This window comes from Sorex fumeus, unplaced genomic scaffold (genome assembly GCF_029834395.1).
Source record: "Sorex fumeus unplaced genomic scaffold, SorFum_2.1 ptg000092l, whole genome shotgun sequence".
Classification (NCBI taxonomy): Eukaryota; Metazoa; Chordata; class Mammalia; order Eulipotyphla; family Soricidae; genus Sorex; species Sorex fumeus.
Genome location: NW_026606149.1, coordinates 11,095,264 through 11,121,852, shown reverse-complemented (window position 1 = coordinate 11,121,852; position 26,589 = coordinate 11,095,264). Strand labels below are relative to the sequence as shown.

Below are 26,589 nucleotides of genomic sequence, written 5' to 3'. Positions count from 1 at the left end.
GCACGCGGCCGACCCGGGTTTGATTCCCAGCATCCCATATGGTCCCCTGAGCACCGCCAGGAGTAACTCCTGAGTGCAGAGCCAGGAGTAACCCCTGTGCATCGCCAGGTGTGACCCCCCCCCAAAAAAAAAGCAAAAAAAAAAAAAAGCTCTTTATCTTTGCCTAGATTAATAAAAAGATCAATACATAGCATCCAACAATTCAGATTTAAGTAATTTTTCTGAGGCTTGTTTGGCTCAGAAAACCCAGTGCTTGCCTCCTGGGGTTGAAGTCTGATGTGTACATGGAATGTACAAGAACAGTACACCCACCAATACCAACTATCCTCACTACTGACTACTTGAACAAAAATGTTGCGGCTGCTGCCAAGCAAGGACGGAGAGAGCAGTTCTGAGATCTCTCAGTGGGACACTCAGGGCACGGCAGTGGCAGTGACTCCGGGGGGTCAGAGGCAGCAGAGACCATCACTCGAGTGGAAGCCCAGGAGATCTCATTTCTCTCTTTACACAGATACCCAGCCAAAACACTGGAAGGTGGGTACTTACTGAGGTACTCATCTGAATTTAATAAATCCTCACATCAGAATAACCAAATACTTCTTAAAAGAGGGGAGACTAAAAATTCATAGTTAAAAGTTATAGTTAAAGCAGTAAAAAACCAATGTAGAACCAGAATGAGTCTTCGGATAAGACCAGAGAATGCAGAGAAAACCCGTATACATTCTCTCCAGGTGTGGCCAAGAAAATGGCCCTGTGAATGGCTGCCGTTCCCGTCTAGAGCCCCTAGAAAGAAACTGATCAAGAGTTAGTAGAAGACAAAAGTGAAATGCAAACAAATATTTCACTTTAGAATTTTAGGGAGAATTTGCGCTCGTAGGGCAGGAACAAAAGTACAGAAGGTAGGCACCTGCATTGTGCACAGCCGACCTGGGTTGAACCCCCTGCACTCCAGATGGTCCCCCAATTCCCACCAGGAGGCGTAAAACCTGAGCACAGAGCCAGGAATAAGCTCTGAGCACCATCAGGTGTGTGGTCCAAAGGAAGTACATGTTAATCCAAGGCAAAAACTGTATTTAGGTGGTAAATGTTATGTTAAAGAAGAAAAAGTGGCTAGAAAGAAACACATTAAAATCCTAAATACCATTTTTAGTATTAGAAAGCATTTGCTCTTTGATCTAAAGTCTCTGTGTGTTGAAGTTCTTATAAGGAAAATGAAAGAACTAGCCGTACATTTATTTCGGATATACTTCGAGGGCTCCTACAGCTCAGAGCACTTTCTGCATCCATGGAGACAAGTAACATACTCTCAGACTGAGCAGTTCCCAAGTTTCACTGAAACAAAAACAGAAATTGCCCTTCCTCAGGAATAGGCAAACAGGCAATTTCACAATGATCTAATGGGATGCTTCAGAAAGTACATATTTGTAGCTTTATAAACCAAAGGTAAGGCCCAAAAAAGCACACTGCCAAGGTTAGAGAGTAAGATAACCCTCATATGACATATCTGGAGCATACAGAATACTACTTATGATAACAGAGCTACACCGGAGATGAAGAAGCACACAGTAATTCTCATTAAGAATTCAGAACGGGTAAGAGTAACATAGGAAAAGACACCTATCTATCCTCTCTGTGGCCACCTGGCTTCAAGCACACCTTAAATCTGTGGGGCCAGAGCTACAGGATAGCAGGTAAAGTGCTGCCTTGCACTTGGCTAACCCAGGCTCTATCCCCAGAATCCCATATGGTCCCCTGAGCACAGCCAGGAGCGATCCCAGGGCGCAGAGACAAGAGCCTTACCGGAAGTGGCTCAAAGAACAGAAACAAAACTGTCAGACAAGCCTGAATGTCACCCTTCCTCTGAATATATCCAACACAGGGCATGTGGCGCCCCCACACCCACACTGCTCAGCTGCAAGCCCCTCACACTCCTGCAGCACTGATCTCTGTGACCACTTGTCCCCAGGGCCTGCAGACTCTGCCATCAACACCAAGGCCTTTCTCCATCAGCCGATCCAAGCCACCCTCCAGCTCCCTATAGATTCTCTTGTTTCCTCACTTGTCCAGTTTTAGGACCGGCCCCCTGGTGTTGTGGATCTCCAGAAACTGTCTTTCTCTCCCAGGACATAAGAACTATGAAGAGAGGACTTGTTTTACTCAGTGTTGCATGAGCTTTGCTTAGATTGGTACCAGATAAGAATAAACTCAATGCTGGCCCACTGTCAATTTTTCTGTCTTTTCTAAATACCCTGACCTACTTGTCTCCATCTTTAATGTTGCTAAAAACTCATTCTAATCACTTCTAAAGCTATGTACTGACAGAATTCCAGCATATATATATATCTGTATATATATATGCAGCACATTTAAAAAATATAATGTGCTATGTTTTAAATAATATTTTCCATCAAATATAAAAGGGGGGGGAGAGAGAGAGAGAGAGAGAGAGAGAGAGAGAGAGCTCCTTGCACATGTATAGCCTGAGTTTGATCATCCCAGGCCCTTTCAGGCTCCAGACCCCAACATTGCCAGGTGTGGGCCTGGCAGTACCCAGCCATTACTCCCAACTTCTATAGAGCAGTGTAAGAAGTCTACCCCTCAACTTCTACAGAGCTCTGTGAGAACTCTACCTCACAACTTCTACAGATCTGTGACAGAACTCTACCCCAACTTCTACAGAACTGTGTGAGAAGTCCACCCCTCAACCTCTGCAGAGCTCTGTGAGAACTCTACAACATATTCTGAACAGAAGTGAGAGAGCACATATGCAACTAGATGGCACTTTAAAACATCCAATCAATTCATCTTTTGTAAATAAAAATATGGAATCATTTCATTTGATTTCAGAAATCATTTCCATTACCAGAGGAGCCCAGTAGGTGTAGAGATAGCCTATTTTCAATGCAGGTACAAACTGTGAGCAGGATACTACCAGGAAATAGAGATTCAAGAAAAACTTGAATTGTTCATATAAAACCTAAAAAGGAAAAAATAAATAAATAAATCAACAAACACACCAAGAAAAACATCTTTCAAAACTCAGTTATTAAAAGCAGCACAATAGCTAATTACATTTCCATCAAACAGTGTGACTATCCCAATTCAGAGTAAAGTTAATTGTTTTGACACTGGCTTTCCAATAACTACATCACATAAAGAGAACCAGGATCAGCCCTGTGTTTCAAATAAACAAGGGGGGGGCGGGTAGGAGGGAGGGAGGGAGGGAGAGAGAGAGAGGGAGGGAGGGAGGGAGGGAGAGAGAGACAGAGAGAGACAGAGACACACAGAGAGAGAGAGAGAGAGAGAGAGGCCAATTAGAACTTCGAATTGTAAGAGTCTCCTAAATACTTCTGATTTTCCTGTGTGCAGTGTTCCAGTCTCCCCAGTCTCCCTCATGAATACAGATGTTTGTGCATGTGTCAGAGCAAATGAGCTGGTGCACACTTTCCTGGCCAGCCAGGTCGGGAAGGCTGACAGAAACACTGAGCGGAGTTCACTCAGAGAGTCGGGGATGGAGAAGGCGATATGACTGTTTATCTATGAAAGGGTGTCAAAGATGACAGCCACAGTTTCTGGATGTGGACTTTTGGAAACAGTTTTGCAAACACTGAACAAGCAAAGGATACACAGGGTCTGACTTCACAGGAAAACTGCCTTAATCTCCTGGGGGAATTTACTTCCCTCAAAGTTGAAGGAATAAAAATAAAAACACATATGCTACAGACCAACTTTCAGGGCAAGTGAGCTACACATTCTTTCTCACTTGGTAGTTGGTTTCCAAATACAAACATGATTCAATAAAATTCTACAAGTGTAAAGCCTTTAGGACTATCTTTTCATTTTGGGGATGGGCAGGACATTGGGGACACACCTGACAATACTCAGAGGGCCATCTGTGGAGCCAGGGGCTCAAGCTCGGTTGGCTGAGAGTGAAGTGCCTCAGCCCCTGTACTCTCTCTCCAGCTCCTCAAATATAATGATCTTCGATGAAGAACACCTAAGATCTAGTACACTGAGGCATCTATTTGTAAATGCTGCAAATTACTAAATTTAAATGAAAATCAAAATGGAATAAGACTCACGTTTATAGATGATAATAATTCAAACGGCATACTGCAAATACAATAAAACTTACTAACGTGCATATGAAAATATCCTTGGATGCTATATTTCTATGCAACTTGGAAGGTATGGAAATTTATCAAGAGCAGAGCAATGGGCCAAGTCCTCATTGCTGACTGAACAGTCTGGGGAATAAAGTCACCTACATCATCATACACTGTGTGCATGACTGAAAAATCAGTTACATTGATAACACGTTTATATTCATAATCATGTTCAATTGCTGTCTAAAAAATGTTTTGAATCATTTCATAAATTAATCTCAGCAGGAGAGAAAGCTCTCTTTTTCCTCAGTGATTTCTTTAAAATCTGTTAGCATAAATTATATCTATTAGCAATTCAGAAATTGCCATTTGTGCTAAAAATGGCATAGAATTCCTACTGTGCAATTACCAAATGTTTCTAAAATACTACATTTTAGATGAAAAGACTAATTTAATAGACAATCTAAGGGAAAAAAATCATTCACACAGTAACAGTTGTACAACACCTCAACAGGTATCCAGACAGCCCGACTTGGCAGGGTGGGAGAACCAGAAGCAACCTGCTCAAAGTTCAACCACTGCACCTGAGAGGACAGTAATCAATACCGTATTGTCTAGTGAATGAGCTCTGGGCCCTCAGGAAAAGAACAATGCTTAATCTGTGAGTATTTAATAATTTAAATGTAAGAAAAAAATAGCAGCTTCGCTTTAAAGAGAGAGAATATTAAACGTCCCGAAAGACAGTTTGCATTTTATTGTCCTGACCAAAAAATATCTTTTAATGATGGAGCCAATTGTTTTGTGTTTTAATAAAAGAATATACAAGGTCTCGAGCATTTCCCCACTGACTGTGGGTGAAGAAGGTGGGGGTCCTAGAGTCAGCAGAGGCAAGGCTGGCCCTCAACTCAATCATCGAGATTCTCCTGGAGGGCAGCTTAGGAGAAGATCAACTACATTTCTAACAGGGGGATACAAGAAATTTACTAAAATATAAAACAGTGTACAAAAAGGCAGCAATGTTTCAAAGATTCTACATACACCTGGTTTTGTAACTCCAGTTAGGAATATCACTAGCAATGTCAAAGTATGATCTGAATTTAGCCCAACTTTTAATTAGGAATAATAAAAGCTGGGGCCAGAGAGATAGCAGAGCAGTTAGGGCACTTGCTTGGCACACTGCCAACTTGGGTCTGATCCCCAACATCGAATATGGATCCCCAAGACCCACCAGGCAAGATCTCCTGAATGCAGAGCCAGGACTAGGTCCTGACCACAGTTGGAGTTGCCCAAACCCCCCACATAAGGACTAAAACCCACAAGGACCGAAATTTACATAAAGGAGCACTGACTTGTAAGTGCCACAAATACCAATACTGCAAGCTACTTGAGTAAAAATTACTTTCACTGTGAAACTCTGTGGCAGATTTTAAACATTAAGACAGTTTTTCCTTCAAACATTCCCAGTCAAAACATAAAGCTCAGGGCTGGAGGATAGTACAGCGGGTGTTTGCCTTGCACACGACCGACCCAGGTTCGATTCCCAGCATCCCATATGATCCTCCCATGCACTGCCAGGAGTAATTCCTGAGTGCAGAACCAGAAGTAAACAACCTGAGTTGTGACCCAAAGAGCAAAAGCCCAAAAAAAAAAAAAACCATAAAGCTCATTTTCTGACAATTTTGTTTAGACTTACTTTTCTCTATAAGAATATTAATCTATATCTGAAGGCAGTAATCGAACTGCAATTTTCTTGAGTTGGACTCTATGATACAAACATTTTAAAAGCGTAAGGATGATTCTGACAATAGTTTTAATGAAAACAAAGGAAGCTATTAATCTCCAACATGCAGCCACTATTAAGATGTGAGATGTGAGTCTTACCCCAGGTATGAAAGTCAGTACATTGTATTTCTGGTTCTTAATAAAGTTTCTGGGATGCTTCTCGTCACACTTCTCAGGGTGTCCAAGCCAGACTGTGCGAGCTCTCAGTTCTTCCTTTCTGTGACACATACTCACTAGCCAATCGCAGCAACTGGATGAAACCAAAGAGACATTTTGCATGTGGCTTCCTTCCATCTTAACGTCAGTTCTATGTGCTTAGAGATAATATTGGCGGTTCCCACCTCACACATATCTCACACCACTCTGTCGGACTTCTCTCCAAATAGATCAATTACATGGATTTAAAGTTGATATGGGGCTGGAGCGATAGCACAGCGGGTAGGGCGTTTGCCTTGCACGCAGGCAACATGGCCGACCCGGGTTCGATTCTAACCCAAAAGACAGAAATAAATAAGGTGACAAAGGTCTTGGGATCAGTTCACCATGTGATGACCATCTCTGAGGAAACCATTTCTCCCTGTTTCTCAGGCTGATTCTCCAGGAGCAGTGAATCTCATACAGCATTCAGTGCTGGACAAGGACACCAAGGCCTGATGGGACGTTCCAGGGTGAGCGGCCCTGGGTTGTATTTGCACCCAGTGTCTTTCCTTGGGCACTAAATGCTTCTGTTCTGAACTCATCCTTGCCCCGGCGGTCAGGGCCCAGATAGAGCCACATCTATACCCGCCCCCCAACACCTCTGAACTATTATCCTGGATACAGAGTCTAAAGCTTCCATGGGATATCCTTTCTAAAATGAATGTCCTGAGTTCAAACAGGCAGAGCAATGGACTTGATTAAGACTGAACCTCTCTTCCGCCAGAGCAGGGCAGTGAGCCCATGGGAGGCAGCACTTGGTGCCGAGTGCCAGTCACAGCTGTGGTGGTCCAGTGAGACCACACTGGGGGAGGGGTGACAGATGCCCCAGGAGCCCTGCCCTCCCCCTTAATGGGATCTCAGCACAGTGAGCAGGGAGAGCAGACAGCCGCTCCGAAATCCTGAGGAGTTACAAATCCCAGCAACTCAAGATCACTTGGGGCCCCTATAGTTCTGGGGTGGGAGAGGCGCCAACTACGCAGCAAGCAGTGGCACACTGCTGATGCCTCAGTTTGTCTGTGTTCATCTAACAAATGGACTGAGCTTCAGATGCAACAAAGCAATTTCCTCCTCCTAGTTTCTCACCTTCCTGGCCTCACTGACTCTTCTCTCCTTCCCTCTGCCCCTACCCAGGTGCAGCCAACCTTTCATCTGGATGCAATACACACTCCAGGTGCCTCACCCTACAGCATTTTATGCAAGCTCTACAATCATGTCCCAACTTCAGACTCAGGGCACAGTCCGAGTTCCCACACTGGATTAAGGACAAAGGTTATATCACTCAAGACTAGTACCTGGTGTGCGCAGAGCAGAAGGCAGACCCAGACCTCAAGCTCACCCCAAGTCAGGAGGGGGCCTCCTGGCCTCCTCAGGGGCCAGACTTCTTGCCCACTTCACAGATGCCCTTCCTCCACTAATACCCAGAGGCATCACATAAGGACATAAGGCTCAGTGGGAAAATAATGGTCTCATGCCGAAAGCACTTCCCAGCAAAGATCACGGGGAAGTACCTCACCTACGCTGGCTCCTGCCTGTAGGAGTGGCAGTATCACCAAGGTCAGGGAGGGGAACCGCTGCCCCTGCGTCCACGCTGCCCTAATCCTGACATGCCTGACTTCTCTACCGCCGTTTGCTAGTGCATATCCAAAGAGCAGCAGGGACTCAAGCAATGGGGACTGACCAGGGAGGTTGAAACCCAGGGACTGTGAGGCTTCTGATCTGCTGGGAGTAATGTCTTCCCCGACAGGCAGGCCTGGAAGATACACAGCACCACACACAGCCCACCACGTGGGCCAGACCCCATCTCCAGGCCACCAGTAGCCACTCCTGAAACACCACAGCTGCATCCTAGACCTGACCTCCAAAAACTCTGAATAGTCACTTTTACTATAAGCCCCCACAAAAACAAACAAACAAACAAACAAAACACATTCCTTGATTGCTAAGACTTGTATTCATGACACTTGCCTGCTCATACCTGCCAATAGGAAGTGTCCTCACCCGTCACGCCCTTCTGGAAAGCAGGCAGAGGGGAAGAAGGCATTTCAGAATGAGTGCTACTGCACAAAACTAAAGGCATACAGGCTGGGCTCCACCAGCGGCACCACTGGTTGAGAATACTATCAGGAAGGTCTGAGAAAGCAGAAATCCCCCAAATAAGGGGAAAATACGTGTAGTCAACTGCTTATGTGTAACCCATTATTGAGTTGTGGAGCTAAGGGGAAAATCAAATTGTGAGCAATGTCTAAGGACAAAATAATAGCAAATGGTGGTCAGTGCAAGGGAGCGCCCACAAAGTCCTTGCACGGAACTGTGAGAGCTGGACCGAGCAAACCTGGCAGCATTGCTATGTGGGCAGCTGTGTTCTAAGTGCCCGCGCATCAGAGACACATGCCCTCTCAAAGTGCCAGCTTGGGCGGTGAGCTCAGCTCAAAGTGGATCCAACTATGCCACTGATATCCTTCTTGACCACAAATGCCCTGACCCTCAAAGCAGTGCCTTCATACCAGATAAGCCGTCTACACCATCAGTTCCATCTCCTACAGCTTTGCCCAGCCAGCACAGAGCTCCTGGGGTGCAGGCAGTCCTCCACATGCCCCGGCCCACGTCAGAGAGCTCCAGCCAAGTCAACTAAGTCACAGCTAACTGGAATTTGTGTCTTCTGCAAAGACAAGCATTTTCCCGGCTTATGCACCACTTATGAGGCAGGTGAGTAACACAGGCCGTGTGGGAGCTGGATCTATCATCACCCCGCCATATGGAAGTGGCATCTAACAGATCCACAGTCTGGGTGGGTTGTTGAAAGTGGACCCAAAATGGGCCCTGACCGCAGACAGGCCAGCTGCCCTGATGACCAAGGTTCTCAAGGACAGACCACAGAAAGTGTTTGCCAATAAGCAGAGTCAGAGTTTATGCCAAAACCACCACCACCACCACCAAAAGGAAAAACACAAGAAAACAAGTCTTAAATCATGAAGAAATGAAAGTGCCCTCAATCCCTAAGCTTCTGAAGCATTTTTTTAAAGACTTAGTACTCACAGAAATACAATGAAATATTGATAAGTCAAGAGTTTTCGAAGACAGGCATTTTTTTTGTGGCTATCTCTCTCTTGGCGTTCCTCGCACAATCACGGAGGTGCTGAACCAGTCGATCGTATTCCTCGTCAATGTTGTCAATGATGGCATCTTCCCATGTTGCCACAATAGTGCCAAAAAGCTCCCAGTTGGTGGTCGTTCTGGGAGTTCTCTTCTTAAACTCTGCAGCCCTTTCTCCCTACTCCGTGAAGTTGAATTTTTCACAAAGGAGATGGTGGTCCTATGCCGTTTGGAATTTTGGGACAACAGCGACATCAACCAGGCAAAACCATCAATCGAATATGATGTGGTCAATTTCATTGTGGAACCGTCCACTGGGAGACTCCCAAGTCCAATGTTTAGATTCAGCCTTCTGGAACTGTGAGTCACCATGGATAGTCTTGGTCGACATGATGAACTCAGACAGTCTCTCACCCTGTTTGTTCCATTCTAGGCCATGGGTTCCTATGTGGAGTTCTTCGGCTGATCTTCTCGGTCCTATCTTGGCATTAAAATGATCTTGTAGAAGGTGTGGTCTTCTTTATAGAACTTCTCCAGCTCCATGTGGAATGCCTGTCCTCGAAAACTCTTGAGCTTACTCACCAACGAACAACGTGGCTTGGCGCAAGCCTCAGGCAACCACAAGCGAACATCCGAACTCACAAAGCAGTGCAGAGAAGCAATAAAGAAAGACCTCAAAGAGAAAAGAGCAGCAGTGCTGGCAGATGCGGCAGAAGCCTGGAAAAGCATTCGCAACTCCCACCTGTCCTTCCCCAACTACAAGACCAAGATGACTGCCCTCCAACGTCCTGATGGATCTATCGCATCTTCCAGAAGGGCAATGAAGATAAATCCATGACTTCTACTCGGGTCTCTACAATAGCCATGTCACCTGCCCACATACTAAATTCCGCAGGACGTGTATGTCATGCCCAACATTCTCCCTTTCAAAATCCGACACACCATTTCGTCGGTAAAGAAGCGAACAGCACCTGGCCCAGACAAGGTCAGACCATGCCATGACATTCATTGGCAACTATCACCTCATCTGTCTGCTGTCTGTCGTCTACAAGCTGTTCACTCGAATCATCCTGAATAGGATTGGCAGAACACTAGATGAAGGACAACCATGCGAGTAAGCCGGGTTCTGCAAAAGATTCAGCACGATTGACCAAATCCACACAATAACCAAGCTCATTGAGGTTTCTTGGGAGTTTAAGATGCTGCTCTGTCTAACGTTCATTGATTTAAAGAAGGTCTTTGATTCTGTTGAGACGGAAGCAGTCATCGAAGCCCTAGCCAAACAGGGCGTTCAAACTCAATACATCAGGATCCTCCGTGAGCTATATTACAGATTCACTACCAGGATCTCACCATTCTACAAAGAAGTGATCATCCAATGTCAAGAGAAGGGTCCAGGAGAGTGATACCACTTCACCGAAACTCTTCAGTGCAACCCTCGAGAACGTCATGCAACAACTGGAACGGGAAGGAATGGGAGTGAAGATAGATGGTTGGCAACTACACCACCTCCGCTTTGCTGATGACATTGTGCTAATAACACCAAACATTAGCCAACCAGTACAAATGCTGGCCGACTTTGACCATGAGTGTGGAAAGGTCAGACTACAGCTGAATCTCACGAAGACAATGTTTATGAGAAACAGTCTCATTCCTGACGTTCCATTTGATCTCAACAGTATGAACATCTCTGAATACAACAGTTATGTGTACCTAGGTTGAGACGTCAACATGACGAATGACCTGGCACCTGAGTTGTGCAGGAGGAAGAGAGCAGCTTGGAACACCTTCAAGAGCGTTGAAGAGGGGCTGGAGCAATAGCACAGCGGGTAGGGCGTTTGCCTTGCACGCGGCCGACCCGGGTTCAAGTCTCAGCATCCCATATGGTCCCCTGAGCACCGCCAGGGGTAATTCCTGAGCGCAGAGCCAGGAGTAAACCCTGTGCACCGCCGGATGTGACCCAAAAAGCAAAAAAAAAAAAAAAAAAAAAAGAACATTGAAGAAATAGCTAAGAGGATAAAGAACCTCCAGGCACATCTCTTCGATTCCACTGTTCTTCCTGTATTAACATACGCCTCAGAGACCTGGGCCCTACGAAAACAGAATGAGAACGCTATTCGGGTCTCCCAAAGAGGAACTGAAAGAGCTATGCTTGGAGTATTGTGCTTCACTCAAACAAGAGAAAGAATCTGGAGTTCTGACCTCTGTCAAGAACGGTCAAGAATCAGGGACGCTGTCTCGTTTGCCAAGGCATCGAAAATCAGATGGGTTGGACAAGTAATGCGATTTGGCGACGACTGCTGGAGTAGAGATGTTACCGACTGGATTCCATGGGATGTCAAAACATTGTGTGGTCGCCCACCTACAAGATGGTCAGACTTCTTCGCCAAGACCTTGAATGATCCATTTGAGGCTCTTTGTGTTCCTAGAATGAGCAGACGCCATTGGGCTACACGAGCACGTGAAAGGGACAAATGGAGACATAACTGGCGCCCGCTGGAGCAAATTGATGAGTAACGGGATGTCAAGTGATCAAGTGATTGGTAAGTCAGTTATCACTCTCTGATTACAGTATTTCCCGTTTTCCCCCTGCAATTAAATCATTCTATGTATTTTCTATTCCTTGATCCCTCATCTAATGCTTAATAAAGACTGAACCTTACAAGGTCTGAGAGTGAGAAATATCAGACTGAAAACCCTCAGGGAAGAAGGAAAGGCCAACCCAGGCTGCTGCAAGTGCACTCTGCTCCTGAGGTACAGTGTTTTCCCTTCTCTACAACTGCCCAGTCCAGCAGCCCCTGCTGAACCGAGAGAGCCTGGTCGGATCCTAGGCCACCTTCCCATGCACAGAAGGCCCCATGGACAGCGCCACCTGCGTGGAGAAGCAGCGTTTCCATGCAACCTTCCCACAGAGGAGAGAAACTTCTAGAAATCTCTGGGATTCTTTGTCCCGCCCCCCTCAAGCCCCCCCCCCCTTCAGGGAGCTGCTGCCAACACCACAATTCCAACTGTACCTACACTGTCCCTTCACAACAGAATAGGTCACCACTGAAACCCCGAACTTCCCTCTGGAAGGAACATCGCCCCTTAGTGAGACACCCAGCATGATGGACCCCCTACTGGTGCATGCGGTCTAGAGCAGGGTATGGGCTATGCTGAGTGGGCTGGAAGGTGGTTCCGGCGGCCCAGGTGCAGTGCCACCCCCCCACACAATCCTCCATGCCCCCTGGATGGGCTGGCAGGATGTGAGTGCAGGTGCTGCTCACTGCAAGGCCACAGGTTGGCCTGGGCATCTTCAGTCCCAGAAACGAAACGTGCATTTCCCCAGTTGACAGAACGGCAGAGCTGAGACCTGGTTCAGTCTCTCTGCCCCTGGACAAGAGGCATTTCCAGGCATCCCTCCACCTCTTGGCCACTCCAGGGATGAAGAGCGTGGTGGGGCACCTCACCCCCAGGCAAGCATCTCCTGCTCTTATCAGTGACCCCATGACCCAGTGAGAGCCAGTCACCTTTTCCACCACGCCAGCACCCTTGCCCCTTTCTCCACATGACTAACAGTGGGTGCTCTTTTCCTCCCAACAGCTCTGTCCTCCCCTTGCCTGCACCCAGCCCACACCTCTCGTCCATGTACTTCTGCTCCCACTACAGGGAAATGGAGTCCGCACATCCTGTTCCAGGGTACCCACAGACTGTCTGCAGCAGAACAGCCCCCACATGACCACTCTAGAAGGAAAACTACCAACAATTTTAGATGAGCAACTTATTCAAAATTAAGATGGGCCAGGGAGGCAGCTCACCACCAAGAGAAACCTCTGCATGTGCTAGGATCCAAGTCCTAACCCTGGCACCACCTCCAGGTGTGACCCTTTAAGATGCTGAGCATTGCTGGGACCCTGAGCTGCTGGTTCAGCACCCAGGGACCAGACAGTTCTGTGTCCACAGCAATGAACTGTCCATCCATCCCAGGCAGCCGAGCAGCACCAGGAATCCCCTGTGCACCGCAAACAAAACCTGAAAACGACCCAATATAGCTCCCATTATACCTTGGTGAAACACTAAGTGCTCTTTCCCTGAGATAGGCAGGGCAGGGACAGTCTCTCCTGGCCTGCTGCAGGGGAGGACACTGTCCTAGAAGGCATCCAAAGGAAACACAGGAGACTGATCACCAGGGAGAACGAAGACTGTCCCCTACTGGCAAATGGCACAGTTCTACAACACCAAGGAATCAACAAAGACATGCGTAGGGACCGAAAGGTGAGTGAGTCCCACAAGGTCACAGAATGAAAGACAGAACTGTTTGTTCTGTGGACTCGCCATGAACATGTCAAAGCCAAAATATAAGACTCCAGAACCATTATAACCACTAAAAACAGACTTAGGAATAAATCTAATGTGTACAAGATTCCCCTGCTGAAAATGACAGAACCTGATGAAAGGGTCAAAGTGTATCTGAATAAGTGGAGGGAAGTGCGAGCTCAAGATCTGGAATTTGAAACGGCAAAGGAGTGCACTGTCCCAAATAAACATAGAGGGCTAATACAATCCCTTCCAACCGAAATCCCAGCTGGAATTCTGGATACAGAGAAAACAATGCTCCAAATTCAGGCCAAGGCAAAGGAATTAAGAATCTGGATAAAGGAGAAACCAGGATCCACAGGAGGACTCAGATGAAGTGACAGCAGACAGAGTGGCATGGGCAGGGCTCAGACAGACCAAGGAGAGCAGATGCCAAGGAGGGTCACCCAGTGGAGCCCAGGGCCACCCCTCAGGAGGGCAGGGACAAGCCTGCAGAGCTCCACCCCACCCCCACCCAACCACAGACCCGAACCGTGCTGGCCAGCCCCAGCCATGGGTACGGGCATGTTGAGAACCACAGAGCCAGAGCATAGGGACTTAAATACAAAACTGAAACTAGAGAAATCTTACAGAAAGTACCAAGTACAACATACAACATCAGAGAAACAAAAACAAAACAAGCATGTACTCCTGTATCCATTAAAGGAAAAGACTGTGGGTCCCAGGGTTAAGGCACACAGCTACACCCAGCAAAATCCCTGATACGGGTCCCTGAGCCCTGCCAGAAGTGAGCCCTGAGCACAAGGCCAGGAGTCAATCCCGAGTGCTGGTGAACATGGATCCCAAAAACAAAAAAATTAAAAACAAGAAACAGACTGTAGGGACTGGAGCGACAATACAGCAGGCAGGGCATTTGCCTCACACAAAGCTGATCTAGGTTCAATCTCCGGGACCCCATATGGTCCCCCCAGCCCCACCAGGAGTGATCCCTGAGTTCAGAGTAGGAATAAGCCCTGAGCACAGCTGGGTGTGGCCCCAAAACCAAAGAAACAGACTGTAGAGATAAGTACCCAGAGAGCACTGCAGGAACAGTGCCTGGTTAACAAAATGTTCTCTAAAAGTCACAGATCATTAAGTTAGTAATACAAGTCAACAATTTCTAAATCACTGTTTATTCACAAAATTCTTTCTTCCAGTGGAAAAAAATCACACTATGTAAAAGAGACAAAGATCAAGCTGAGGCTGAATGGCGTGAAAGATGAGTCTTCAGCCTCATATCCTGACTCTCTCTGAGCCAGATGTGGCCGTGGAATATGATCTGAACCCTACCTCACAGCGTGAGCCAGAGTTAGACCAGAGAGAGAGCCTTCCACTGACAGACTTCTAAAGGGATCATGAGGATAGCAAAAGGGTTACCCCACAACCTTTCTCGTCCCTTCTATGCAGAAGGGGCTGTAAAAGGCAGCACCCAGTCGGCCAGTTCTCTCCTGCAGTCTCTGGCGCGGTCCCGGCCTACCATGTGCCTGCACAGCAGGTTCTGACGAACAACATCAACAGACCAGCAGGGTATGTCTCGGCGTGCTCCAGCCGGCAGTGAACTTACTGGCAACAGGAGTTCTACTCATACAGTTCTGGTTAAGTTAGAAGCATCTTCTTCTAAGCAGAAATATTAAAGTTGAAATATATAATAGCTTTGGTGCCACTGAGCTGCATTTTATAGGTCTCACCTACTTTTTCAGGTGAGCGTATCAGCCCAGAGGAGAAAGGCACTCTATACATATACAATGATGACTGACCAGGATCAAGTCTATCATGCGTGAATCTCATTCTTTCCATCTTTGAACCTTACATCTTCTCGTGAAATCAGGAACCGGGCTTTCTATCTGCCCCTTTCAGACGAGCACTGTCTGACTTGGGCCTGCGGTACCAATGCTCCTCACCTACAGCCTCCTCTTTTGCCTGCTACAGAAACATACACTGGACTCTAAGTTCTCAAGAAACTGACCCTGGGCACCTAGTAATGGCCCAGAGCGAGGATCACAAACCTGGTACAGAGGAACTTCCAGCCACCACACAGCAGCCACCGCAGGCCTCTTCTCCTGTGCGTGGCCCTCGCTCGCGGTAGTGTGTGGTAATCACTTTCATCGTTCTCAAAGCCCTCTTCAGACATCATAAGGGGCATCTCATCCAAATGTGCAGATTCATCTTCCAGATGGTACCTGGTTCAAGACAAGAAGAGACCGCTGAGATGGGTTCACCTGGGGTCACTTGGGCTAGTCAATCCTAGTTGTGTTCTGCCTCTGTCTGAGGCAAATGGCTGTCGGCAATCCAGGAGGGCAAAGCCACCGTCCTAGGGAGGAAACCCTCTGTAGCAAGGCTGGACGAGAAAGGGGCGGATCAGGAAGCTGATATGGCCATGGCCCAAGCAACACCCTTGAGGTGTCCCATCCAGGATGCTAAGGCACAGCCATACAAATCTATGAAAGTTAAAAAGCCATCATCCAAAATACGGCTGCCAGCGAGCATGCAGATACCCATCTAAACACGGGTTGTCAGGCACATCTAAACACATGTTGTCAAGACTCAACCACTGCACCATAAATGGAAGCTGTGTGAGAGACACCCATGTAGGTGTGCTGAGGGCGGGACTGGCCCACGCCCCTTTATGTGTCGTCGGGAATGACAGAGAGGAGGGGCTGGAGCAAAAGTACAGTGGGGAGGGAGTTTGCCTTGCATGGAGCCAACCGGGTTCAATCCTTGGCATTCCGTATGGTCCCCCATGCACTGCCAGGAGTTATTCCCAACTGCAAAGCGAGGAGAAAGCCCTGAGCATTACCAGTATGACTCAAAACAAAAACAAAAACAAAAAAAAAAAAAAAGAAGAAAAAAAATGATGGAGGAGCTCCTGTGATGACAGGACATGAGACAATTAGGAATGGCACAATAAGGGCACCAGCACCACTTTCAGCCACCCCATCCCACTAGATAACAAGCTCTGCCCTCGAGGAGAAGACTAACATCTCAATGGTACAGTCACCTCACGGACGACATGGAACAAACTCAAACAATAGTTGAAACTATTACAAAATAAAGATGACTTATTTTTTTCCTAGAGAACACGTAGAGGGACCGGGGCACCAGAGATAGGGCAAAGGTTAAGGCACCAGCCTTACACACAGATGGCCCGGGTTCAACTCCTGGCACCACATATGGTCCCCAACACCGCCAGGAATGATCCCTGAACACTGAGCCAGGAGTAGGGCCTGAGCACTGCCAAGCCTAGCCCTGGCCCCAAAATCTCTGTAGCAGAAAAGGTACCTGGAAAACCCAGAGATACTTGGGGAACAAAAAGACATCTCTAAATGACTGGTGGCCATAGCGGAACTATCAAGGGAAATCAGAAGCTGGTTTTAGATGAGAATTCAAAGAGGGTGCAATCTGGGGGATTAAGAGTCCTTAAAGGGCAAGCAGAGCATTAAATGCTAAGATCACAGAGAAAACGGAACCACAGTGAATTACCTAGCAGTCGAGTCAAAGAGCGAAGCAAGTAGATGGAAATCATTTTTAACCAAACCACTTGGAGATTCTGACAGATGATGAGAAATCCTTTTGACCGTGGTGATGGAAACAACCAGACACTTCAAGCAGAAGTGTTGTTTTATGAATAAATTTCATATAACAAAGCTGATTTTATTTAAGAAGTGGTTAAGAAGACCCTGGAGCAAGCTTGGGGCGGGGGCATGTTAGGTTCCCCAGGCAATCCTGGGACAATTTGGACAAAAGACTAAGTCCTACTACCCGAAAGGCATGAAGTCAACAGGACCTGTGAGTGCTGGAGCTCCAGGAAGATGAAGAGTGAAGGCTGTGAAGAAACCGGCTCCCAGATGCGGCAAGAAGGTGAGGAGTGGGGCAGACTGGTGTGCGAGTGGGCCCCCCGGAGCCAAAACAGCAAACCCCAACACAGACCCAGAGCCCCAGCTGAGCCACCCAGCCTTGCTCTGCTCTCTGACCCAAATGAGGATAGGGTCTGTGACAGGCTTTAGACAGCAGCTTCCCAGGTGCCATCAACAGGCCAGCAGCAGTACCTGGGCATGTGCCTAAAGCACCAAGCCTCAGGCTCGCCCAAACCTCTCAACAGAAAACTCTGGATGCAGACTTCCTTTCCAAACATGAGCAAAAATAGTTCTTAACCTTTGGCAGAGCAGAGTCTTGGGAAAAAAAACAGACACTCGTAATGGTTGAACAATTAGTGAAGATGTAATGAAAGCCTATTTCTGTAACGTAACTTCAACTACAGGGTTCAATTATCCCACGGAAATAGACAGTGCTCGATTTTTACAAAGCCCCCGACGAGCACGGGCGAGCCCATCGACAATCAGACCGGTTCCATCAATGAGGAAATGCCGGCTGCTCTCTACCAAAACCGAGAAGCTGGGAAGGTGTGAGAAGGGTCACGCCTCTCACGCTCTCCTCACCTGATCCAAACAGCGCTGGTGCCCACCTGCCACCCAGGACCCATGCTGCCATCAGAGCACCCCCAACCAGCCACCGATTCGGCTCACTGATGCAGAATAGCCCTAATACGAAGTGATGATTTTCCTTGTAAGAATTTCTTTCTCTTACTTCTTGTGTAAGAGCACTCATCTTAGAATAGGCAAGTAGGAAATGACGATCATGCAAAATGCAATCAAAATTCAAGACACCATTAAATATATTATAATCTAGTATAAAAAATAAATTTTTAATTTTCATGAAGTTATTCCGGTGACTCTGCTGCATTTTAGCAAAAGTCACAATCTTATCAAGTCTAATGGTGGAAAAGCAGCAAAATGAGTCTCAGAGAAATGAATACAGACAACATCATGTTTCGTAACCTCGACTTCAGAAATGGCGCCTTTGAACTGGCAAGCAATTTATTCCATTTCCAAAGCAATTTTCCTATTGTATTGAAAATTTTACTTCACTATTTAAAAACAATAAGATGATGAATAATGGATTTTTTTCAGACACAGGATAAGCAGAGAATCTTAAGTGTCTTTGTTGCCTGGTGTCATACACACTTAATTGGTTTGTCACTCAGGAAAAATCAACGTTTCCAGCAATTAAGTATAATTCTGGAAACATATTTTTAAAACGAGTAAAAACAATGTGAACAAAGACGACAGAAAAGATGATACAAAACCCAAGAGTGCTGCCATGCTAAGGAATGAAGACAGCTATCTCAGCCGCTGCTGAAGGCTGGAAAAAAGGTGGATTCTCAACAAAACACTCAGGTACTATGCAGAGCATTTAAAGGTTTCTAAGGAAAAGTAGGTCAATACAATAACGAGCTTAAACTCACTTCCTCATCTCAAGTAGCTAAGGGACGCATTGTTTCTATCTGATGAGAAAGTCTTGAAGTCAACAAGCATCAGAGGGAGAAATACATTTAAAATATGCCTAATGCTGAAACCTCCCTCAAGAAAAATAAACATTTCCCCTTTTCCTGCATAGTAAAGAAAGCGAAAAAGAAAGCAACAAAGTGTACAAAGAGACACTAAGGCTCCTTTATCCAAAGTTGGTGTCACTGGCAGAGTCCTTGATAAGCAGCCAGGCTGACGCTCTGGTCAGACACTGGCTAACTGGCTTGAAGGAGAAGCAGGAAGAACAGCTGGAGCGTGTCTCACAGATTTCATCTTATGGGAAGCGCATGAAGGCGGGCCTTGTCGTCAGTTCTTCAGACAGCAAGGACAAGTGCCAGGTCTCTGGCTCTCAGAGGCTTCCCCACGTAAACTGCACACAGCAAGCCCAGACCTACTCAGGTCCCTTCTGGGAGGTTCTGAGAAATCTGAGCGCCACTGCAGAGGGAGGCTCAACACACTGAGAAGGCGAGACCCAGGTTCAATCAATCCCTGGCACCAGACTGGGAGTAGCCCCTGAATACCACTGAGTGTGGCCGAAATAAAAAGAAAAAAGGAAGAAAGCCAAATGCCAATTTTTGACATAAGCAACTGCACCTACTGAAACCACTGTGACTCGAACTGAGTCTTTCCTCTGTGTAAAGGGCACCCCGATAACCTAAGGGCTAAAGGCCAGTTTCCTCAGCCCATCATAACACCATCATCATGCTCTCACTAACAACAAGCAGTGGGTGAAACATTTCTGTTCTGGTAGGTGTCAAGAATTTCATAGACTGAGTGGTTTGCAGAGCCCTCTGGAAAGGAAGTCTTACAGACCCGAAGAACAGGTCTGATCCAGAGAGACCTAGAGCGAAGCAACTTCAGAAACAGTGCCCACTCTGTACTTCAGAGTTCTCAACTGTAATCCAACACAGCAAAGAAGACTTGCATGCTGACAACTAGCGAGATATTTATTAGGTCATCATCACAACTGCATGTTTTTAATATCCATAGAAAATCACAGATAGACACTCCGAATGAGAAAACTAGCATGTAAAGAATCTGCTGTTGCTGCTACAGAGAAACACACTAATATTTTAGAGATAATCAGACAATAGCCATCTGTTCTCAGCATGAGCCTCTGTTCAAACGCTAAAGTTTGACTATTATAATAGTCAGATGTGTCTAGGCAGGGCCAATAGCTCTATCTAGAGAGAAGGAAAAGGTACTAACGGACATGGGTAAACAAAATAGGGTTCCCACTCTATTCTCTGTTCATGATAGATAAACTGAATACATGAGGAGCATATACGAAATGGGAAAAAACAAAGGCTTCCCTCTGACTCATGTTTAGACGGCAGAAGAGACCAAAGCCTCACATGCCACTGGAGAGCTCTAGTCCAACAGGCGACTGCTTTCAGCAAACTACTGAATGTCAAGCTTTATTTACCTAATGATATATATTCGAAACTTTTAACATTCACTAAACCATAGTGAATCTGACATCTTCCCTTGAGAATTTTCACAAAAAACAAACCTAACAATTAAAAATTTCATAAGTTGTAATAATACTTATACCCACTTTATATGACCTGCATAAATTGCATAATTTTACATGACAGTTTGATACTTAAACAAATACACCCAAAACTTGCATAAAGAAGTATAACATCACTGTATCACTGTCACCCCCCCACTGTTGGTCGATTTACTCGAGGAGGCGTCAGTACCGTTTCTATTCCTTTGAGTCCTGAGATTTTAGCAGCCTCTCCTTATGGTAGGACGTTTGCCTTGCACACGGCCAACATGGCCGACCCGAGTTCGATTCCTCCGCCCCTCTCGCAGAGCCCGGCAAGCTACTGAGAGTATCTCGCCCGCACAGCAGAGCCTGGCAAGCTCCCTGTGACGTATTCGATATGCCAGACACAGTAACAACAGTCTCCAATGGAGACGTTACTGGGCCCGCTCGAGCAAATCGATGATCAACGGGAGGGCCTTTACCTTTACCTCCTTACTCATCTTTTCCAACAACTGGAGGCTCTTTCAGGTCAGGTCAGGGGAATGAGACCTGTTATCGTTACTGTTTTTGGCATATCGAATACGCCATGGGGAGCTTGCCAGGCTCTGCCTGTGCAGGCGGGATAGTCTCAGTAGCTTGCCGGGCTCTCCGAGAGGCATATAAAAGTATAACATAAAGAAGTACAAATGTGAAGGGATGGATGTTGGAAACCCAATCATGAACAACTTTATAACTGTGTCAAGGGGATTCAATTAAAAAAAAATAAAGAAGTACAAAAAAATATATACTTCTTTGGGATCAGAGCGATAATACAGCAGGGAGATGTTTGCCTTGCACGTGGCAGACCCAGGTTCTATTCCCAGCATTCCATATGGTCCCGCGAGTACCATCAGGAGTGATTCCTGAGTGCAGAGCCAGGAGTAACTTCGAAGCACAGCTGGGTATGATCCAAAAAGCAAAGTATACTTTCATCAAGTATGGCATCAAGAAGCACAAACACCACCCTGGCCCAGATCTGTAGCCTGCAGGACAACTGGTCCACCCACAAGTGCACAGACAGGCCCTCCTGGCTCAGGACAAAGAAAGGTGTCCAGGACTCCCAGTTAAAACATTCTTCCTAACACTAGATTCAACACAGACAATGTCTCACAAAATAAAGAGAGTTTGGAAATAAAAGACCACCTGGGCTAATGTGTGTTTCTTAGTTTTCAGCTGTAATCTAACGTAGAGCACACATTTCCAGAATTTACTGAAGAACCCTAACTTTGATAAAGAACTTCATTCACATCATTTCCAGTTAGGAAAGCAGTGACTTACTGCACACACTAAGTCCAAAACACGGGAGACTGTTTCTGTTGGTGTCTTTATTTCCACACTAGAGCCTTCCAAAGCAGGAAGAGAGGGGAGCAGAGGACTGCAGCTCTGATTCTGACTCCTGAAAGAGCAGCTTTCAAGAGGTCTCAGAAAAGATCTGGTTGGTGTGACCCACATTAAAAAAAAAGTGTCAACGAATGGGAAAAAAACAAATAGACATGGTCTTAAATGACGGACTAAAAGAAAGAACTGCCCCATCCTGCTTCCCAGCTCCCAGCAGGCCTGAACCCCGCACATCCCATCCTCTCGAGGCAGGGCAGCGGTGGGGAGGAGGTGAGCAGGAGGCCCTTGAGGCCCAGCACCCACATGATATAGAGAGTCCCCAGCAGAGCTACGCACTCTGCAGCCAGAAAGCAGCCACAAGGAAAGCCCTGGAATGCAGTCTCCCCAGGGCCAGGAGGGAGCACAGCGCAGACCCTCACATAGCTATGGGATGCAGTCTCTTGGGGTGAGGAGGGAGCACAGTACAGACCCTCACACCCTATACTGGGGAGCTGAGAATGAGGGAGCTGGGGCTGAAGCAAAATGCCTCCACCTCGGAGATGGTGTCAGGGGAGGCCAAGCAGGATACGGAGACCTGACATCACCCACCACAGTGCTCGGAGGAGCCTTGAGTCCAAGCCTCAGGCAATCTCTAAAGGTGCCAGAGGCTTCACGCCCGACCGAGGTCACCAGCTGCCCCCCACGAGCGGCTCTCCGGCACGCCCACGGCCCCGGAGGCACAAGGACTTAACACAGAGAACCAGCCGCTTGGAGCAGAAAAGCAAATGGACTATGTGTTAAACCGCGCCACCAAGCCTGCCCGGAGGGGAAAGGGTGTTGTCCCGCTCGCCTGCTCCTCTCTGGAAAGAAAGATGGCGGCCGCACGGGAGCCTTGTGGACAGCAGGTTTGAGCCGGGGGCGGGGGGCAGCGGGGGCCTCATGGGAAGGGGGGCGTTCTGGGCCGTCCTTCACGCCCGACCGAGGTCGCCAGCTGCCCCCCACGAGCGGCTCTCCGGCACGGCCACGACTCCAGAGCACAGAAACCAATCTCTTAACTAACTTTTAATAGAAATACTTCCAGGGTTAATAAGTGAAACAGCAGAAATCCAAAACCGCGCGGCCGCGCGACATCATTTTATTCTTAAACCAAGCTGTAGAAAGCAAATCATTTCACAACACTGTTTCAGCATGTCTGATTGGGGGGGGGGTCGTAAACTCTAAACAATAATTGTGTATCTTCTATTGAAACAATGTATCTAGTCAAAGTAGATAGAGTATTAACTAGAACTCATCTGCCTCACAGGAATTGGGAGGGGTGGGAGGTGGGGTTCTATTGGGGTTCACGGTTAAAAATAAGTATTGGTAAAGGGAAATGTGTTTGATACTTACATGACTGAGACCTAAACCCGAAAGCTCTGTAACTTTTCCCACAGTGATTCAATAAAGAAATAAACTATTAAAAAAAATAATAAAAAAAATAAAGGTGCCAGAGGGTGACAACAGGAATCCTGACCACACGTCCCACTGTCCTGCAGGATCATCTGAGCCTCTGCCCGATGCAGCAAGCACCCTTCCCTGCCAGCGCGGGAAGCAGGCGCAGAAGGAACCTTGCCAACCCACAGGGACGAGAGGTTGCTCCACAAACCACTCCTGCCCCCAAAAAGTCCCAGAGGAGGCCTGATGAATCCGAAGACTTAAAATATGCTCAGAATTTATTAGCAAGATACATTTGCTAATTGTTAAGTCCCCAATGCAATCAGAAATCATTTATGGGGGCGGGGGGAGAAAAGAAAAAACGAAATTGTCAGCATAAGAGAACCAAAAGACACCAACATCAAAACATGTTGAAATTTTCTGGAAAAGTTTAAAACAGGGACTGGAAAGACAGTACAGCAGGTAAGGAACTTGCCTTGCACGCAGCCTATCAGGTTCCAATTCCTGGCACCCCACATAGTCTCCTGAGCACAGCCAGGAGTGATCCCAAGTGCAGAGCCAGGAGTAAACCCTTAACATAGCTAGGTGTAGTCCAAAACAAACAAACAAACAAAAATAAGCTTAAGGGATGCAGCAAGACGAAAGTGCTTGAAGCAAGAAACAGAAGATTATTATCTAATAGGGGAAAAAATAGAATGTTGAAGTTAACAGGAGGAAAGATAAGTGGCTGATAGTAAGAAAAACACATGAGGTTGTAGCTAAAATAAGGAAACAGAGGTACTTAATTGGAAGAAGAAAAAGTCAAGCAGAAATCTTGAATTAGAAAAACGTGGGGCCGAAGGGATAGCATAGTGGGCAGGATGTTTGACTTGCACACAGAGGACCCAACATGGATCTCAGGTCTCCCTCATGGTTCCTGAACACTGCCAGAAGTAGTTCCCAAGTGCAGAACCAGGAGTAACCCCTAAGCATCACGGTTTGTGGACCAAAACAATTAAAAAATTAAAAGAAAAATAGAAACGTATGAACAAAGATGGAGAAACCAAAAGATGAGCTTGGCAGTAGGATGAGGGGCTAGAAGAAAAAAGTGAATCTTAAAAAAAAAGTATTTGTTAAAGCTGGAGCGGAGAAAGGGCAGTGCGTAGGGTGCTTGCTTGCCTTGTACACGGCCAATCTGGGTCTGATCCCTGGGACCCTATACGGTACCCTGAACCCCACCAAGAGTGATCCCTGAGCACATAACCAGGAGTAAGCACCATTAGGTGTGGCCCACAAACAAACAAAATACCCAGATAAAACTAAGGAGAAATAATCAAATCTACAATGATGTAGACTTTTTTAATTTTTATGTTTCCTTTTTTGGGATCACACCCAGCAACACGCAGGGGTTCCTCCTGGCTCGGCACTCAGGAATTACTCCTGGTGGTGCTCAGGGCACCCTATGGGATGCTGGGAATTGAATGTGGGTGGGCCGCCTGCAAGGCAAACGTCCTACCCACCGTGCTATCGCTGCAGCCCCAGATGCAGACTTTAACATCTGACTCTCAAGGGACAGACCCACCAGCCAGCAAACTAAGCAGAACAGAGGTGTCCACTCACAGAACCTAGCCACGATCCACGCATGGCTCCCAACAGCACCACACGTTTTCTTTAACAATTCCAGGCTATCTCGCCAACACAGATCATATCCTCCTGAAAGGTAGGCGTGTCACAGCAGACACAGTAACAAAGATGACCATAAACTGTCAGAGCACATTCCTAAGCAGTTCCTGGCAGATTAGTTGCAGAGGAAATGAAAATGCCAAAATTCATGGGCCTAAGTGAGTCAGTGCCAAGGAGGAAACGTGCAGCGTTGGGGGCTTGCTTGAACACAGAGGGGGCAGGCCAGAGAACGTAGGTGTGACACTGACCTGCGGGTGACACGCTCTGGTGGCACCCCAACCTCAGAGGTCCCCCAAGTACTGCCAGGCGTCATCCCTGCACACAGGACCCAAGCATTAACCCCTGAGAAACACTGGGAGTGACCCCAACACCCAAAACACACAAAAAATTCCAGGACTAAAAGGAAGCACAGCAGGGAACAGAAGGTACTGCCTTCGCCTGGCAGTCCACGACCCAGAGGCAGTTCCTGCGGGCCCTGGCTCCCAAGCAGGGCCACGGGGGCCCAACTCCACGCCTCCCCCAAAGCAAGAGGGAAGTCTCTGGTGCACCCTGGGTTCTGTCAAAGAAAAGCCCCCACAGACAAGAGGTGACTAGAGGGGGCGCGGCAACGGCAGGGCCTGGGCTGTTAGCAGGAGCCCCCTCCCCCCCACCACCACCACACAGGATCCCGCGGTCCCGAGAAACCTTCCCTAAGCACCGCAGGTGTAAAAAAAATTTTTTTTTTTGAATAAAAGCGCCAAACAAGCAGCCAAGCAGCAGAGCCTCAACACAGACGGGGACACGGAGGCAGCGAGGCCCATGCGGGCTGAGGGGAGACGGGCCAGGGGTGACGGGTCCGGGCTGAGGGCATGTTCCCTGGGGGGAGGGGCGGGCTTGGACTGAGGGGCTGGGGGTGACGGCCGGGGCTGAGGGACGGGGCTGAGGGGCCGGCGGAGGGGCTGGGGGTGACGGCCGGGGATGACGGGTCGGGGCTGAGGGCACGTTCCCCGGGCGGAGGGGCAGCGCCGGCGTGGGCTGAGGGCCGGGGCCGAGGGGGCCGGGGCTGAGGGGACGAGCTGAGGGGCCGGGGGTTACGGGCCGGGCTGAGGGCATGTTCCCTGGGAGGAGGGGCGGGCTTGGACTGAGGGGCTGGGGGTGACGGCCGGGGCTGAAGGACGGGGCTGAGGGGCCGGGCAGAGGGGCTGGGGGTGACGGCCGGGGATGACGGGTCGGGGCTGAGGGCACGTTCCCCGGGCGGAGGGGCAGCGCCGGCTTGGGCTGAGGGCCGGGGCCGAGGGGGCCGGGGCTGAGGGGACGAGCTGAGGGGCCGGGGGTGACGGGCCGGGGCTGAAGGATGGGGCTGAGGGGACGGGCTGAGGGGCCGGGCGGAGGGGCTGGGGGTGACGGCCGGGGATGACGGGCCGGGGCTGAGGGCACGTTCCCCGGGCGGAGGGGCAGCGCCGGCTTGGGCTGAGGGCCGGGGCCGAGGGGGCCGGGGCTGAGGGGCCGGGGCTGAGGGGACGAGCTGAGGGGCCGGGGGTGACGGGCTGGGGCTGAAGGACGGGGCTGAGGGGACGGGCGGAGGGGAAGGGCTGAGGGGCTGGGGGTGACGGCCGGGGGTGACAGGTCGGGGCTGAGGGCACGTTCCCCGGGGCGGAGGGGCTGAGGGCCGGGGCTGAGAGGGACGGAGCTGAGGGGCCGGGGGTGACGGGCCGGGGCTGAAGGACGGGGCTGAGGGGACGGGCTGAGGGGAAGGGCTGAGGGGCTGGGGGAGACGGCCGGTGGT

At 48.2% G+C, this 26,589-nt stretch overlaps 1 protein-coding gene across 2 annotated transcripts in view; it reads right to left on the bottom strand.

Annotated features, from left to right (window-relative positions):
• The window catches only part of ATP9B (ATPase phospholipid transporting 9B (putative)), a 124,042-nt gene that overhangs the window by 96,727 nt on the left and 726 nt on the right, over positions 1–26,589 (bottom strand). The window contains exons 2-4 of one of the 2 annotated variants that reach the window (XM_056131486.1): positions 15,521–15,694; positions 5,988–6,138; positions 2,864–2,977 (exon numbers count right to left, since the gene is read on the bottom strand). In XM_056131486.1, the coding sequence (XP_055987461.1) occupies positions 2,864–2,977; positions 5,988–6,138; positions 15,521–15,657 (402 nt within the window). In that variant the 5' untranslated portion in view covers positions 15,658–15,694. Of the gene's footprint in view, positions 1–2,863; positions 2,978–5,987; positions 6,139–15,520; positions 15,695–26,589 lie in introns of those variants that run through there. The other variant, XM_056131487.1, reaches the window with a different exon arrangement.